The sequence below is a fragment of the Bufo gargarizans genome, chromosome 8 (genome assembly GCF_014858855.1).
Source record: "Bufo gargarizans isolate SCDJY-AF-19 chromosome 8, ASM1485885v1, whole genome shotgun sequence".
In the NCBI taxonomy this organism is placed as follows: Eukaryota; Metazoa; Chordata; class Amphibia; order Anura; family Bufonidae; genus Bufo; species Bufo gargarizans.
In genome coordinates, this window is record NC_058087.1 from 144,304,510 (window position 1) to 144,322,637 (window position 18,128).

Sequence of the window (18,128 nt, forward strand, 5' to 3'; positions counted from 1 at the left end):
TTCTGTTGCTGGAAATACCTGCCGGATCTGGAAATCCGCTTCCAAACGGATATCATTTGTTTCCGGATCCGTCTAACAAATGCATTGCATTGCCTCTCCGGTATTAATTTTTTTCACAGATTTAAAGGTCTGCGCATGTGCGGATCCGTTTTTTTCCCGGAACACTTAGTACCGGATCCGGCATTAACACATTTCAATGGAAATGAATGACAGATCCGGCATTCCAGCAAGTGTTCCAGAATTTTGGCCGGAGAAAATACTGTGAAAGGGACTCTCCATTCAGAATGCATTAGGATAAAACTGATGCGTTTTTTCCGATATTGAGCCCCTGTGACGGAACTCAATACTGGAAAACTTTAACGCTAGTGTGAAAGTACCCCAACACATTATTTAGGGTGACGGCGCCAGGCATCGCTTCGAGGGCCAGTCCTGACACCCACCGTAGGCTCACAGTATAGTACCATAACCCCCCTCCACCCCAGATAATACATGGCATGGAGTTCCAGCACCCTCCCCTACACCCATCACACACTGACCACCAAGCACACTCACACACAGCTGGAAAACTTAAAAGTAGGTCCCACCGCCCAGCACCCACGATAAAACGTCACCCGTTTTCGGAGCTGGGCGTCACCAAGGGAACATAAGCCGTTAAGCTCTTACCCAAAAACGCTCGCTGCCGTCATTACTGCAAAATCCGTCCATGCCGGAGAAAACGGGAGCGTCCAACTGAGGGCAGCCGGCTCCGGGGCAGCTCAGGGAGACAGAAACAGGAGATCTCCCCACATAACAGCGCGTCGCCTGCTGCTGCCGGCAAGCTGAGCGCTCATTGGCTGATTCCCGGCCGCTTCTGGATGGGGAGGGAGCTGATTGGCTAAAACGCAGCCTTTTATCCTATTGGCTGCCAGTCAAGCAGGGCGCCTGGTGACGACGGCAGAGACTGCTAGCTCGTGTTACACGGCCGCGGAGCGCGGGCTCGTGTCCCTCAGCGCCACACACGGGGCGACTTACTCCACCAGTGTGAGGCCCTGAGGATATCCGCTCCGCCCGGGGCCCTGGTCCTCTGTGGTGGGCGAGCGGGGCATTCCCCTGAGAATTAAAGGGGTCCTCTGCCTACACTACAGCCAGGGTGTGTGCCAGCGCCCAGGTCACTGCATTAACCCCTTAATGACCAGCTCATTTTTTCCGTTTTTGTCTCACCATAGGCCACAGTTCTTTAGCTTAATTGACATGTCTATATAAGGTCTAGTTTTGTGAGAGAGAATTAGCATTTATTTTAGGGCAGGGGGTGTTTGAGAGTACATGGATAATTCTTTGTCATTTATGTCGACTTTTATTTGCGTAGAAAAAGCTGTTTTTTTACTTCCACGTCAACTTCAGAAATGTAGCTGTTTTGTGGACGTTCCTGTGGCTCGCGTTGAATTTTGGCTTTATTTATCTTAGAGATTTGGGGTCATTTATCACGAGCGTCTGTTTTTTGTTGTTTTCTTTTTTTTAGAGAGCAATAAGAATGGCGTAATGGATCTGCCGCTTTCACACAAGTGTATTGAAATCTGTCCGTATTCTATCTCTAGAATACGCACAGATTCCGGATGATCTACCAGCAGCATTGCTTCAGGATTTACATGCGTATTCTTTCCTCACTGCGTTTTTGATGTGCTCCCATAGAAAGTAATGTGCGTATTTGGAAACAAAGACTAGGACACGCTGCGCATTTAAAATAGGGTTCCCGTTAATATTAGCAGCAGATTGCGGTACATAAAATCCGGGCTATATACGGTTTGCAAATACACTCGTGTGAAAGAGACCTTTTACATAGTATTAAGGCTCCATTCACACGTCCGTAGTGCATTGTGGATCCGCAATACACCCGTCTGGCACACCCATAGGAATGCCTATTTTTGTCCGCAATTGCGGACAAGAATAGGACATGCTCTATTTTCTTGCGGAGCTGCAGACCGGAAGATCGGGGCCGCACTCCGGAAATGCGGATGCGGAGAGCACATAGTGTGCTCACCACATCTCTTTCCGGCCCCATAGAGAGTGAATGGGTCCGCAACCATTCCGGATAACCCTTAGGCCTCTTTCACACGGGCGTCATGTTTTTTGGCCGGATGAGTTCAGGATGCGTTCAGTGAAAAGCTTGTGATTTTTCTTGCGAGTGATGTCATTTTAGTATGCGATTGCGATTTTACGTGCGTGAAAAAAAACTGATCCATCCACTAGATTCACCTGTAACTGCAAACACAATATAAATACCCCTAGCATGCAGTGTTTTGTTGGACAGCTCCATTGTTTTGTGGAGTGGTCTTTGTGTGGTTGGTGTGTGTCTTTGTTATTGGATTATCCTTTGCAGGATGTCCACTTTCACCCTGTCATCAACTGACCATGTCTTTTTGCACTGGCTGGTCTCCCGCTGTTTTGGAGAGCAGCCAGAAATGATTGAGGAGGAGCCGCGGAGGAAGCGTATGTGGGTGCATCCTATACTTTCGCAGCGGGCCAGCAAAGATCTCTTTGTTGGCTTGTACGCTGAGCTCCGTGCGCACCCTCAAAAGTTCTTCAATTATTGCTGCATGTCGGTGTCTACGTTTGATCAGCTGTTGGAGGAGTTGAGGCCTTCCTTAACTTTTTAGGACACCAAAATTTATGGCTCTTTTTAATGATGTTTTAGACAAATCTAAAATCTATATTGTATTGTGTGTGTTGCTGCAACATAAACACAAATGTTAACAATTATAAACTTGAAAAATAAGTGTTTTATTGCACACTATATTCAAATATACTCTGGCTTTAAAAAAAAAAAAAAAAAAAAAAAAAACACACCCAGTAAACCAATATAAATGATAAATGTACATAACGCCTTGATGGCGACGAGGCTCCCTGATAATGAGGGGCAGAAATTTGTTACTGGAAAGGGGGCCCAGAGTATTGGCTAGGCCCAGGTTGACTGGATGAGGCTCCCCGATAATGAGGGGCAGAAAATTGTTGCTGGGAAAGGGGCCCAGAGTATTGGCTTGGCCCAGGTTGACTGGACGATGGGCACTGCTGACTATAGCTAGGTTCCCCCTGATACTGGGGCACATATGGCGCAATTGGTGGCCCATACTGATCCCTTTGGGGAGACAAGTGTTGGGGGCCCTCACTGCCCTACCTGGGGGGAGGGGCTAAATATGTTCCCATGACAGCGCAGGCTTTCAAACGCATTATACATTTCTGTTTGCTATTGTGGGCGGTTAGCTACCTCCAGAACGATTTCGATAGCAGTTTGCATTCTCATAAGTCGATCTGGCTGTAGCTGATGCATAAAATGGGCCAGACTACGGGCAAACATGTCATGATGATCCTTCTGCCGTGCTCTAGATAATCTAGAATTTGCATATTAATGTTTAATTTGGCAGGAGGCATTGCCCGTAGTCTAGCCCTGCTGGGTAGAGCGGGGGGGGGGGGGGGAATCGGCACCAGATGCTGCAGGAGGCCTTGATGGTGCTGTGCTTGGTCCAGCTTCACTTTCATGCTGTGCTGATGTGGTGTCCTCCTCACATGCACTTGAATGGTGCGGGGCCGACTCATCACTTTCCTCCTCTAGGTTGTCCTCAGTTTTAAAAACATTATAAAAAAAAAAAAACATACAGTACAGACCAAAAGTTTGGATACACCTTCTCTTTCAGAGTTTTCTTTATTTTCATGACTTTGAAAATTGTAGATTCACACGGCATCAAAACTATGAATTAACACATGTGGAATTATATACATAACAAAAAAGTGTGAAACAACTGAAAATATGTCATATTCTAGGTTCTTCAAAGTAGCCACCTTTTGCTTTGATTACTGCTTTGCACACCCTTGGCATTCTCTTGATGAGCTTCAAGAGGTAGTCACCTGAAATGGTCTTCCAACAGTCTTGAAGGAGTTCCCAGAGATGCTTAGCACTTGTTGGCTATTTTGCCTTCACTCTGCGGTCCAGCTCACCCCAAACCATCTCGATTGGGTTCAGGTCCGGTGACTGTGGAGGCCAGGTCATCTGGCGCAGCACCCCATCACGCTCCTTCATGGTCAAATAGCCCTTACACAGCTTGGAGGTGTGTTTGGGGTCATTGTCCTGTTGAAAAATAAATGATGGTCCAACTAAACGCAATCCGGATGGAATAGCATGCCGCTGCAAGATGCTGTGGTAGCCATGCTGGTTCAGTATGCCTTCAATTTTGAATAAATCCCAAACAGTGTCACCAGCAAAGCACCCCCACACCATCACACCTCCTCCTCCATGCTTCACGGTGGGAACCAGGCATGTAGAGTCCATCCGTTCACCTTTTCTGCATCGCACAAAGACACGGTGGTTGGAACCAAAGATCTCAAATTTGGACTCATCAGACCAAAGCACAGATTTCCACTGGTCTAATGTCCATTCCTTGTGTTCTTTAGACCAAACAAGTCTCTTCTGCTTGTTGCCTGTCCTTAGCAGTGGTTTCCTAGCAGATATGCTACCATGAAGGCCTGATTCACACAGTCTCCTCTTAACAGTTGTTCTAGAGATGTGTCTGCTGCTAGAACTGTGTGTGACATTGACCTGGTCTCTAATCTGAGCTGCTGTTAACCTGCGATTTCTGAGGCTGGTGACTCGGATGAACTTATCCTCCGCAGCAGGTGACTCTTGGTCTTCCTTTCCTGGGGCGGTCCGCATGTGAGCCAGTTTCTTTGTAGCGCTTGATGGTTTTTGTGACTGCACTTGGGGGCACTTTCAAAGTTTTCCCAATTTTTCGGACTGACTGACCTTCATTTCTTAAAGTAATGATGGCCACTCGTTTTTCTTTACTTAGCTGCTTTTTTCTTGCCATAATACAAATTCTAAGTCTATTCAGTAGGCCTATCAGCTGTGTATCCACCTGACTTTTCCATAACGCAACTGATGGTCCCAACCCCATTTATAAAGGCAAGAAATCCCACTTATTAAACCTGACCGGGCACACCTGTGAAGTGAAAACCATTTCAGGTGACTACCTCTTGAAGGTCTTCAAGAGAATGCCAAGAGTGTGCAAAGCAGTAATCAAAGCAAAAGGTGGATACTTTGAAGAACCTAGAATATGACATTTTCAGTTGTTTTTTGTTATGTATATAATTTCACATGTGTTAATTCATAGTTTTGATGCCTTCAGTGTGAATCTACAATTTTCATAGTCATGAAAATAAAGAAAACTCTTTGAATGAGAGGGTGTGTCCAAACTTTTGGTCTGTACTGTTTGTTGTAATTTCACTACTTTATTTACATTATAAGTACAGATGTAGCAGGAATAACTGACACATTCTTCAACTTGAATGTCTATAATCATCATGTTATCTTTAAGTAAAATGCATACAAAAGCTATTGCATTATGCATTTATTAGCATTTAGTTAGCATCACATGTCTCATAAAGCATGTGTGTAGACCCAGCTACATCTGTAACCTAGATGTCCATACCATAAATACAACTCCAATGACCATTTCAGTATGAGTAAAATGGACTTACGGACGCAGCTCCATTACATCACGCAGGAACATCAGCTGCTCCCGGAAAAGATAGGGCCTTTTCTTGGGGGGACCAGCCCCGCTCCGCCAACGATTCTTGACCTCTTCAACTGGTAATACAAAGACATGAAAGGAACAGGTATAAATTTCAAAATCTTCATAAAAAAATAGTCAATTAAGGCCTATATACTAGGAACACTAACGTATAACTACAACTATATACTAGGGAGTACTGAAAGGCTCAAACATGTATACATTGTGTACTTACTTAAATTCCTTCTACTTGGGCCTTGTGGCTTTTCCCAGATTGGGGCAAAAAGATCCTGGGTAACCTTCGTCCAGGCGGCATCCTTTTTATAACTGTCCTGGTACTCCCCAGACCGAAGATCCCAGATGCAGGGCCTCTCCTGCACCAGGACAATGAGCTTTTCAACATCCATGACGTGTGGTGTTTTGGGCATTTTTCGCTCTTTTGGGCTCCGCAAGGGCTGAAATTTATGCTGCCAACGTTCTCCCTCTTGTTCAGGTACAAAATAGACGCTGAGAAACGCCTACTTCCTGTCTTTAACTCCCATGAGTGTTGCTAAGTTACTTGCATGAAAAACGCAACGCAGTACATCCGGATGCAATGGGTTTTTCACGCAGCCCCATTCACTTCTATGGGGCCTGCGTTGCGTGAAAAACGCACAAAATAGAGCATGCTGTGATTTTCACGCAACGCAGAACTGATGCGTGAAAAACAACTCATGTGCACAGCCGTCAGGATTCTGTGCGTGTGCAATGCGTTCAATTCACGCATTGCATCCGCGCGGAATACTCGCCAGTGTGAAAGGGGCCTTATAGTGAGTCACCCAGCAGGGGATGAATCTTTGTATTCGTCAGGGCGCAAGTGGATCGTGTGCAATTAGACTGCTCGTTGGTGCAGAATTAGGCTAGGGCTACACAGCAATATTTGTCATGCAACATTTTATAATCCTAGTCTATGGTGTCGCACTGCGACACGACAGCCGCAAAAAAAACATCCAAGATGGATTTTTGTGCGACTGCCATGTTGCAGTGCAACACCATAGACTAGCATTATAAAATATGTCGAACGACACATGTTGCAGTGTAGTTGTACCCTATATGCTGTGCGACACATGTCGTCGTGTAGCCTTAGGTGCAAAAATTAAACCGTAAAGTCAAATATTAGATTAAAAATCCCTGATTAGATATAAAAGTTGCACCCTTATACACGTTTGCAAAAAAACAGGCATGTCTACCCGCCATTGTGACTATTAGAATAAAATTGGTGCACGCCCCACATATCACTGTTGAACAAAACAACACTACCCATGAAGAGGTGTAGATATTTGACCAAATTTGCAACTGATACCGGCAGAAAAAAAGGCGCACTTACATAAATCATTCTAAAACATACACGCCAGGGGAAAATATACTTTTGAATAGTGCTTCAAGAAGTGATTTAAAAAGTTGAGAAATTTAAAACTTCTGCCCCAAATTTCCCATTCAGAGGTGTACATGTATCTATCGGTAACAAAAAATTTCCCCTTTACACTAGAAAGTGCCGAATGTAACTAAATATCTAAACCAAGATAAATTAGTTATGCTCTCTTTGTGTCAACTCCAAAAAAAGGAAGTATACCTCTATTACTCACCACTTGTGCAACATACAGAATATAGTTTTTTTGCCGGTATTTCTCTACAAAATAGCCCTTGAAATAGGGAAGGTTTAACCCTCCCTGTTCCATTCTATTCCAATTTAAGTCTCACCCGCTTTCTTCCCCACAGCAGATCATTAATAATTCTCCCAATTGGCTTATAAAATGTATCCTCAATCCATAATGGGGAATTCCTGAGAATATCGAGGAGTTAGGGTAATATCACCATCTTACCCAGGGATATTCTGTCAGCTCTAGATAGAGGGAGTCGAAGCCTTACCATCACTTTTGACGTCAACTTCCTTATCAATGGAATCCGATTTAGATGTAAAAAATCTTCAACTTTAGGGGATATAATCATGCCCAAGTATTCAAATGAATCAGAAATCCTAATTAAACTCAAGGGCCCCTGAATAGAATAGTCAGGTCTATCCACAGGCATAAGGGTAGTCTTTGACCAGTTAATATCAAAACCCGTAAGCTGCACCAAAGGTATTAACTATATGAATAAATTCAGGAAGTGAGGTATTGGTATGATTTATAAAAAAAAAAAAAAAAACAACACATCATCCGCGTATAAAGAAATACGGTCCTCTAGTCGAAGTTGGTTTTCATGAAATACTTCTAGTGTGTATATATGGTTAAATTTGGTCAATAAGATTAAGAAATATGAAAGAATCTTATATAAAGAAAGAAATATTGAGGAATAATGGAATAAGGTATGGGGGATTTGGAAGTCTTAAGTCTTCCTGCCTTCACCCCACTCTTATCCCTTTTTCCGTCTTGGTTGACGGAGGGGATAGGAGACGCATCGCAAGGGAGGGGGGAAATTTTGGGGTAAAAATGAGAAATTTAATATTGTTGAAGATGAAGTTGTAGAAAATAATTTTGTATGTTTTTCTGTCAATAAACAAATTTTAAATAAAAAAAAAAGTGAAAGTTAGACTCTCTAACAACCTTCCAAGATCTGGGAGAGACCTACACTGTCACCAATAAATAAACCATATATAAATCGCGGAAGATTCAGCCCGCACAACCCCTAGCAGGTGCAGATTGCTATGGCGAAATACAAATACAAACGTAAAAACACAAAATGCAATCGCACACTGCAACCAGCACTCTGCCCTGCCTTTATGCTGGATGTTGAATAAGGCATTGGTGTACATTTTGGCCAAAGCGTAATAAGCGTTAATAATTAAATGCAATTACAAAATTCTTGTGTGTTAACCACTGTGATTTCTTTCACACAGCTAATGTGGATCTCATAGGACTACATCACATGTGATGTCCTCCGTTTTCACAATGTGCTTTCCCATACCTCAACTTTTAAAAAGCCCACAAAGGGACTACATCAGTGGTGCGCATACATTTTTTTACACTAAGCCACCCCCTTAATCCCATCCAATACCTATCTGCGCCCAATCCGGCCCAGTCCTTGTAATGCCCCCTCACAGAAAAGATACCCACTATTAGTGTCCCAAGACCATAAGAATATCATCTTAGTATCTCTCAGACAGTAATGATGCATCCTTAGTCCCTCTGACAAAGTATGATATCCCTAAGTGCCTGCACACAATAGAATGCTCCCTCACAGTAGAATGTTCCCATAAGAGCCTCCCACACAGTATTATATTGATATTAAGTGCTCTAACTCAGAGTACTGTCCCCCTGTCAGAGCTGAACCTGGACATATCCCCTTCTTTCCCCCACTGGAGATCGGGTGACGTGCCAGGTTCTCCATGAGTAAGCTAGGTGGTGGCTACCACCTATCAGTGAGCCTCCTTTACAGCAGAAATGCCCACATTCTGCCCCTTACTGTGGTTTTGTACACATAGTTATGTCCTCCTTATAATCCCTTCACGGTAGTTATGTCCACCTTTGTGCCCCTTCCCAGTAGTTATGCCTACCTTTGTGCCCCCTTCCCAGTAGTTATGCCCACCTTTGTGCCCCTTCCCAGTAGTTATGCCTACCTTTGTGCCCCCTTCCCAGTAGTTATGCCCACCTTTGTGCCCCTTCCCAGTAGTTATGCCTACCTTTGTGCCCCCTTCCCAGTAGTTATGCCCACCTTTGTGCCCCGTCCCAGTAGTCATGCCCACCTTTGTGCCCTTCCCAGTAGTCATGCCCACCTTTGTGCCCCTTCACAGTAGTTATGTCCTCCATGTGTCCCCTCACAGTAGTTATGCCTGCTTTTGTACAACTTCACAGTAGTTATGTCCTCCTTGTGGCCCATCACTGTAGTTATGTCCTCCCTGTGCCCCCCTTTGGCTCCTGGTGCCCAATCTAGCGCCTTAAAAAATAAAAATAAAATACTTACCTGTTGCCTGGATTGTCTGCACATCCATCCTGCGTTCCCAGCAGCAGCAGGACGCGCTCACACGCACACACACACACGTCACACTGCTGGCTGTGCAGGAGGCCGATTCCTGGGCTTTCACCTCCCCTCCTACAGCCAGCAGTGCAATGTGCAGCCTGCAGGGGAGTGCCAGAGCTCAGCAGAACGGTGAAGCAGGGATCGGACAGCTCCCTGCTTCACCATGTAAGCAAACTGCCCATAGGGTGCGCCCCTGTCGCTACGCTCATGCTTTTGCCCCTATTATTGGGGTTCATGGAGATGGGATGCACTCATGTTTTAGACATCCTAAAATCATCCAAAAAAAAAAAAAATGCAAATAATGTATAATGCAACATGAGAAGTCAGTGACACGTGCAGTACTACCAGCTGGAAAGTGCTGACTTGTGATGAATAGGAGAAGTGGTCAGATTTGGACAAGTGTAAGAAAGAACGTGATAAGGAAATCTGAAGAGTCACACACTGTGCCCTACTTCAGTGGTGTGAAAAGTAATCATACAAAATGATGTTTTATGTTGAAGGAAGAGGAGTGGCGACTTCAAGATCACAGTCTTAGGCCTCTTTCACACGATTGAGTTTTCCGCGCGGGTGCAATGTGTGACGTGATCGCATAGCACCCGCACTGAATCCTTTTTTTTTTTTCACACATCAGTTCTGCGTTGCATTAAAAACACAGCATGTTCTATATACTGCGTTTTTCATGCAGCCCTGGCCCCATAGAAGTAATTGGGGATTCAGTGAAAAACGCATTGTATCCGGAAGCCAGCGCGGGTGCGATGCATTTTTCACTGATAGTTGCTAGGAGATGTTGTTTGTAAACCTTCAGTTTTTTATCATGCGCGTGAAAAACGCATCAAAATGCATTGCAACCGTGCGGAAAAAACTGAACAGCTGAACGCAATCGCAGACAAAACTGAGTGAACTTGCTTGCAAAATAGTGCGAGTTTCACTGAACGCATCAGGACCTAATCAGTCACACTGTGAAAGGGCCTTTTAGGGAATATGTCACCAGTGACCTTCTTATCAAACTGTTTGCATAGACACATAGCTATGGTTCACCTAATTAAAACAGCTTTCCTTTTGTCAATCTGAGGCACCGTTCCATGTTGCACCCAAGCTCCACTCCTGTCTGTGATCAACCCCTTCCTCACTGCTTTCTCATTGCCTGACCCTGTCAATAAAAGCAACCAGGGAGGGGCTGGCCACAAAAATGATGCATAGTGTGGATGCATCAAGAGCAACGGTGACACCCCTGTTGCACCAAAGGCCTAATTTGCATATTAAGAAATAGTATGATAACTCGGGAACGGAGCCTTGGAATTGACAAAAGAAAAAGAGCATTTTAACCCATTGCGGACACAACAATTTTCCAATTTCAATTTATATTCCCTGTCTTCCCAGAGCCATAACTTATTTACTTATTCATTCACATACCTTTATGAGGGATTTTGTGGGACAAGTTGTTCTTTCTAGTGGCACCATTTACTATGTAGTGGGAAGCTGTAAATAAAAATTCCAAGTTGGTGGAATTGTGAAAACACACAATTCTGCCAATGTTTTATGGGTTTTCTTTTCACTACATTCCCTATGCAGTAAAACTGACCCATGTCCTTAATTCTCTGGGTCAGTATGATTACAGCAATATTACATTTATATCGTTTTTCTTTTGTTTTAATACCTAAAAAGGAAATAAAAACTTTGGAAAATGTTATTTTTATTTTTTATTCCAAAAATGTTATTAAAGGGAACCTGTCACCGGGATTTTGTGTATAGAGCTGAGGACATGGGCTGCTAGATGGCCGCTAGCACATCCGCAATATCCAGTCCCCATAGCTCTGTGTGCTTTTATTGTGTAAAAAAACCTATTTGATACATATGCAAATTAACCTGAGATGAGTCCTGTATGTGAGATGAGTCAGGGACAGAACTCATCTCGAGTTAATTTGCATATGTATCAAATAGTTTTTTTGGCACAATAAAAGCACATAGAGCTATGGGGACTGGGTATTGCGGACGTGCTAGCGGCCATCTAGCAACCCATGTCCTCAGCTCTATACACAAAATCCTGGTGACAGGTTCCCTTTAAGAATCAAACAACATTTTCCAAACAAGTTCATATCCAACTCATTAATACTTTTATTGCTTTTGAAATATCCTCCCTACCCTCGCTCCCACTGCTGTGCATCTCTCTAAACGAGGAGGAGTCAGGGCAAGGAAATTTAACATTTCCAATCACCCCATATCCTGATCCATTTTTCCTCTATATTTCTTTGTTTATAGAGAGCCTTTTCATATTTTTTTTATCTTATTAACCAAATTAAGCCATATAGTCACATTTGAAATATCCTGTGAAAACCAAACCTGTGTAATCAAAAGTCTTGCCAAAAACATTAGCTTTATCAAAAGAATCATTTTGTATTTATGACAGTTTACTTTGGAGAGATCACCCAATATCCAGCATTCCACCCTATAAGGAATCGCTTCAGTCTTTGGATAATAAAGTCACCAATAGCAGCCCAATATTCTTTTAGTTCAGAACAAAACAAAAAAAATGTGCGTGAAATCAGCACCTGGTGAATCACACAGTGGACAATTGGATGTGTTACTATCACGATCGGCGTGACTATCACATACGTGACACAGAGGGAGGGAAAGAGGAAGGCCCTGCCCAAGTGAGAGGGAAGGTGGTGACCCCTGACTCACCTTGCGGCTGGCACCTGGCTGCCCTGACGTCCCTAGACGGGTTCCTCACCCGTACGCCGATCACGTGCCTAAAACCCTGGCTTTCCCTAAGATGAGCCCTAGATAGTGAACAGGGCGGTGGGAACACTAGTCCGCACCACTAGCTCTAAAGGAAAACACCAAGGGGAGGACAGACAATACAGACTAAACATATAATCCCAGGGGGGCGACAACAGGAGACAACAAAAAGCCCAACAGGGATCCGGAGGGTAGCACTCTGGAACAACAACCAGGATTCACAGCTCCAGTGGGTCAGTATAGAAGTCCAGGCAGGAAGCTCTATAACTGGCAACTAGAGAAGTGTGAGAGGAGAATATAAGGAGGTTGGGAGTGGCAGACAAGAAACAGCTGAGGAGGAGAAGCTACGGATCCCTGAGTGAGACAAAAAGGATTGCAAGGCAAACACAGAAAACAATCACTAAGAAACAACGTGATCTTTAGACATAGAGCGCGCAGCCACCCGCTGCGACTTCCTGACCCCGGGTATAACGGAGTCAGACGTGGCTCTTGACACCCTCGTGACAGTTACTCACACCACATTTATTAGGCCTCGGGGCGTAACATAAAATTCTATGTAAAATATTAAATTGAAATAAAACATGATTAAAGTTATGGGACACTAATCTTAAGTTAGACAATATGTTCTCCCAGTCAACTAGTTGTATGATTGAACATTCAGCTCCCCAAGCCCTTTGTCCAGAAGATGTGTTATTAAAGGGCTTCTGTCACCCCACTAAGGCTACTTTCACACTTGCGGCAGTGTGATCCGGCGGGCAGTTCCGTCGTCGGAACTGGCCGCCGATCTGCCGCTGACTGAAAGCATTTGTGAGACGGATCCGGATGCGGATCCGTCTCACAAATGCATTGCAAGGACGGATCCGTCTCTCCGCTTGTCATGTACATTGTACATTTTTTCACATTTTTGCCGATATGCGCATGCCGGAACGACGGATCCGGTATTCTGAATGCTGGATCCGGCGCTAATACATTCCTATGGGAAAAAATGCCGGATCCGGCGTTCAGGCATGTATTCAGTTTTTTGGGCCGGAGAGAAAACCGTAGCATGCTGCGGTTTTCTCTTTTGCCTGATCAGTCAAAACGACTGAACTGAAGACATCCTGATGCAAACTGAACGGATTACTCTCCATTCAGAATGCATGGGGATAAAACTGATCAGTTCTTTTCCGGTATAGAGCCCCTGTGACGGAACTCAATGCCGGAAAAGAAAAACGCAAGTGTGAAAGTACCCTTAACTACAAAAAAATGTTTTGGGTACTTATAATCCCTATCCTGCGATATAGCTATACATTATGTTATTAATCATTTTCGTTCTGTAGATATGTAAAAAAACTTACTTTTATAGTACATAACTAGTCACCGAAAGAGAAGACGTCATCGGCGCAGGCGCACTGAGGGAGTGCTGAGGAGACGAGCCTCCTTAGCTCAGAGCTACTGCGCCGAATCAACACAGGCGCGCGATTTTTGAAATGCTGACCAGGCCAGCCGGAGGAGGGGATCGTGGCTGGCCCTGTTAATCAAAGGAGGAGGGGGCAGTTTTTTGCGGCTGCTACCAGCAAATAGACGTCCTACTTGCTGGTATACAGGTAATTAGCATATTATAAAAGTATGTTTTTTGACATATCTACAGAACGAAAATGATTAATAACATAATGTATAGCTAAATCGCAGGATAGGGATTATAAGTACCCCAAAAAAAAAAAAAGTTTAGTGGGGTGACAGAAGCCCTTTAAATAGTGCTTTAACTAATAATTTATAAAATTGAGCAATCTTAAGCGTGTGATCTGCAATTCCCATTAAATCATTTAGGCCACTTTCACACGAGCGTGACAGATTAGGTCCGGATGCGTTCAGGGTGAGTTCAGTGAAACTCGCACCATTTTGCAAGCAAGTTCAATCAGTTTTGTCTGCCATTGAGTTCAGTTTTTTCCGCGCGAGTGCAATGCGTTTTTCACACGTGATAAAAAAACTGAAGGTTTACAAACAACATGCCTTAGCAACCATCAATGAAAACTTGCTTCCGGATGCAATGCATTTTTCACTGAATACTCATTCACTTCTATGGGGCCAGGGCTGCATGTTATATATTCAGCGTTTTTCACGCAACGCAGGCCCCATAGAAATGAATGGTTCTGCATGAAAATTGCATAGCATCCGCAAGCAAGTGCAGATGCGGTGCGATTTTCATGCATGGTTGCTAGGAGATGATAAGGATGAGCAACCCCGGACCCCATTAAAGTAAGTTCACTGTATTATTTTCCCTTATAACATGGTTATAAGGGAAAATAATGACATTTTTATTACAGAATGCTTACTAAAATGTCGATTGAGGGGTTAAAAAATGAACTCCCCTTATCCACTTGATCGTGCAGCCGGCATCGTCTTCTTTCAGGACCTGCAAAATGACCTTTGATGACTTAATCGCGCTCACCACGTGGTGAGCGTCGTGACGTCAGCTCAGGTCCTGCTGAATGAAGATAGAAGGATCTTCTATCTTCATTCAGCAGGACCTGCGCTGACGTCACCTGAGCGCGATTACGTCATCAAAGGTCATTTTGCAGGTCCTGAAAGAAGACTATGCCAGCTGCACGATCAAGTGGATAAGGTGAGTTAATTATTATTATTTATTTTAACCCCTCAATCGACATTTTAATAAGCATTCTGTATTAAGAATGCTATTATTTTCCCTTATAGCCATGTTATAAGGAAAAATAAAATCTACAGAACACCTAACCCAAACCCGAACTTCTGTGAAGGGGTTCGGATCTGGGTACCACATTCAGTTTTTTATCACGCGCATGCAAAACGCATTACACCCGCGCAATAAAAACGGAATAACGCAATCGCAGTCAAACTGACAGAAATTGTGGGCGCACTCGCGCGGGTTTCCCGCAATGCAGACGCGACTCATCCGGAGCAAATCTGGGATGCCCGTGTGAAAGAGGCCTTAGAGGTGAGGAAGTATCTACCTGTAACACAGATTTTTCTTTAAACACTATACTGTGCCGAACGTAACTGAAAAAACCTAAGCCAAGATAAATTAGTTATATTCTCTCTTTGTGCTTACTTCAAAAATGAAAGTATTTCCCCATTTCTCACTATCGGTGCAACATAAAAAATATTATTTTTCTGCAAATACTGATCCCCTACCAATTCATCTAAAACCTGTAAATAATGATTGTGCCAAAGGGGCGTACAACCCAACGATCCCTTTATTCCCAGCCAGCCTCTAATAGTATGCCAGGACTTGCTAAACAGTTTCTATAATTCTCTCTATAATCCTCTTGTATATTAGATAATTGGCTGGATTCCAATAAGGTAAACATGCTATCATAGGAAGATCTGCTCACCAGGATCCCCAAATTAGATCATTAATAATTCTCTCGGTTAATTTAAAGAATTTATCTCCAATCCATATTGGGGAGTTTCTCAGAATCTATAGGAATTGTGGTAGAATCACCATTGAATAATTCTAGGAAGTGTAATATTAGTATTCTGTATAAAAAATAATACATAATCTGCATATAAGGAAATGCGATCCTCCCTTTCTAGTATCCCAAACCCTTTAATGCTAGAATTGCCTAACCCTAGCAGCAAGAGGCTCGATATATATATATCGAATAGCAATAGGGAAAGTGGGCATCCTTAACGGGTACCTCTATTCAGCGGAATGCTATCTGTTAAGCCTCTATTAATGTTCAACCTGGCCTCCGGAGACTTATATACAGAAACTTAATCATGTTTATGAACCTAGCTCCCAATCCCATTTTTTCCCAAGACCTTCCAGAGGAATCTCCACTCCACCCTATCAAAGGCCTTAGAGGCATCAAGAGACAGGATGGAGCAAGAGACACCAGCCCCTCCCCTCCCCCCCTCCCACAAAGACTGTATATTCGCAAATACCTGATGTAAATTATAATGCGCACCCTTATTAGGGATGAAACCATTCTGATGCAAATGTATAATTGATGTAAGAAGCTTTACATCGGTATTCAATAAAGAGATTGGTCTACATGCCTCCATATCTAAGGGGTCCTTGCCTTTTTTAAATATTAATATTATTACAGCTTCTGTCATTGATTCAGGAAGGGTACCACCCTCCACTGATTCCATGAATACCTTCAATAGACAAGAGAGAAAAACCTCCCTATATTTATGGTAAAATTAATATGGGAATCCATCTGAACCAGGGGAGGAGTTTCCTGAACAAGCCTTTATTGCAGCCTCCAAATCCTGCAAGAAGAATTCCTGATCAAGAAGTTCTCTTTGAGTATCTGTTAGGACTGGTAGGGAGATAGAATCCAGATATGCATCCATCATTTCATCTGGGATATTCTTCTCTGATTTATATAAATCTGCAAAGTACTTAACAAACATTCCTTTTTGTAACAGCGGCTGCTGTACACCGCTGTTCCTCCTCCTATCGCCGTGGTTCTGGCACCGCGCACAGCAGTGACCTGTGTCCGGTGATTCCCATTTCACTGCTGCGGTCCTGGGCTCTGTTTCTGCTATTGCTTCTGAGGATTCCGCCCCACGGCTTCCACTCAGCACTGGTCACAGCCTGTGTTTGGCTGGTTTCATGTTCTAAGGGCGGAGCACATCACTCCCTGGGCTGTGTGGGTTAGGTCAGGTGACCTCGCTGACCAACCCTGGCTCTCCTGCAGGTACTAAAGTGGCTCAGCCCTCTTCCCAGATACTCACGTGTGCTCCTGACCTATACTTCGTTCCTGGATTCTGCTTATCGTCTGATCCCTGCCTGCTTGCTTTGACTCTCCTGTTGCCGACCCTAATTCCCTGACCTGTATCTATGCCTGCCTGGCCTGACCTATTGCTTGTCTGACCACATCTCTGCCGCATCCTTCGGTCCTGCACCATTGCTCCTGGTATGTCTCTGCTCGCCTAAACTTCAGGTACCTACTCAGGTACCTCCTAGTCCAACCGGAGCAGCTGCCACTGACTCGGGGGTTGCTCTGGAGTAGCCCCTGACAACTGCCCTAACAGCTCAAGTCTATCCTCACCATCAGAGGCTCTAGTGAAAACCAGGTAGTTTCTTAGACACGCCCCTCCAGAGTATAGCCAGTCAGTGGCACAGTGGGTTCACGCACAGTGGATTTACACCCGCTGATCTGTGACACTTTTATAGATTCTTGATCATATATAATTAATTCTTCAGGTGAACGAATACTTTTTTTTTTTTATCCTGATTCGAAACCACCCTGGCCAACAGTTTCCCTGGGAGGCCCGATTTGGCAAAAATATTTTTGTCCCTTAAAGAGAAGCTTTTTCTGTGCCTTATCCAGAAGAAAATCAGAATATGCCCGGTTTGCCTTCTCCATAATTTCCCTATTTTTTTCTATTTTATTCCTGGAAAATTCCTTCATAGCACCTACAACTAACTCTTTTAGTTCCCTCTCTTTCATACCATACCCCTTTCTCAGGTAAAAAATGTTACTAACAAATAGGCCCCTCATGAATGCCTTAAAGGCATCCCATACCAGTTGGGTTTTTGCTGAATTATAATTAATATCCAAAAAAGGACAATCTCATGTTCCATAATTTTGTGGTTATCCATTATGGAGATCCAATGGGGATTTAGTCTAAATTGGGGTCTTAGCCAATATTTATTAATCGGTCATAGATACTTCTAGAGTAAATGGTACATGGTCCGATAAAGCCCTGGCCTCATAATTCATCCGCTTTATACATCTAAGATAGTTTTTATTTAATCAAGGCGAGATCTATCCTAGACATGGAATTTCCGGATTTACTTATACAAGAATACGCTCTTTTCCCCTTCCCTAAATAACCCCATACATCTATAAAGTCTGGTTCCAAACAAAATCATGCCAAGGG

At 43.7% G+C, this 18,128-nt stretch overlaps 1 protein-coding gene across 2 annotated transcripts in view; it reads right to left on the reverse strand.

The window, feature by feature from the left end:
• LOC122945092 (multidrug resistance-associated protein 1-like) overlaps window positions 1-794 on the reverse strand; it is a 151,826-nt gene extending 151,032 nt beyond the window's left edge. For both annotated transcript variants that reach the window (XM_044303958.1, XM_044303956.1), the window contains exon 1: window positions 664-794. In XM_044303958.1, the coding sequence (XP_044159893.1) occupies window positions 664-705 (42 nt within the window). In that variant the 5' untranslated portion in view covers window positions 706-794. The remainder of the gene's footprint in view (window positions 1-663) is intronic.
• Between the last annotated feature and the right edge of the window lie 17,334 nt (window positions 795-18,128).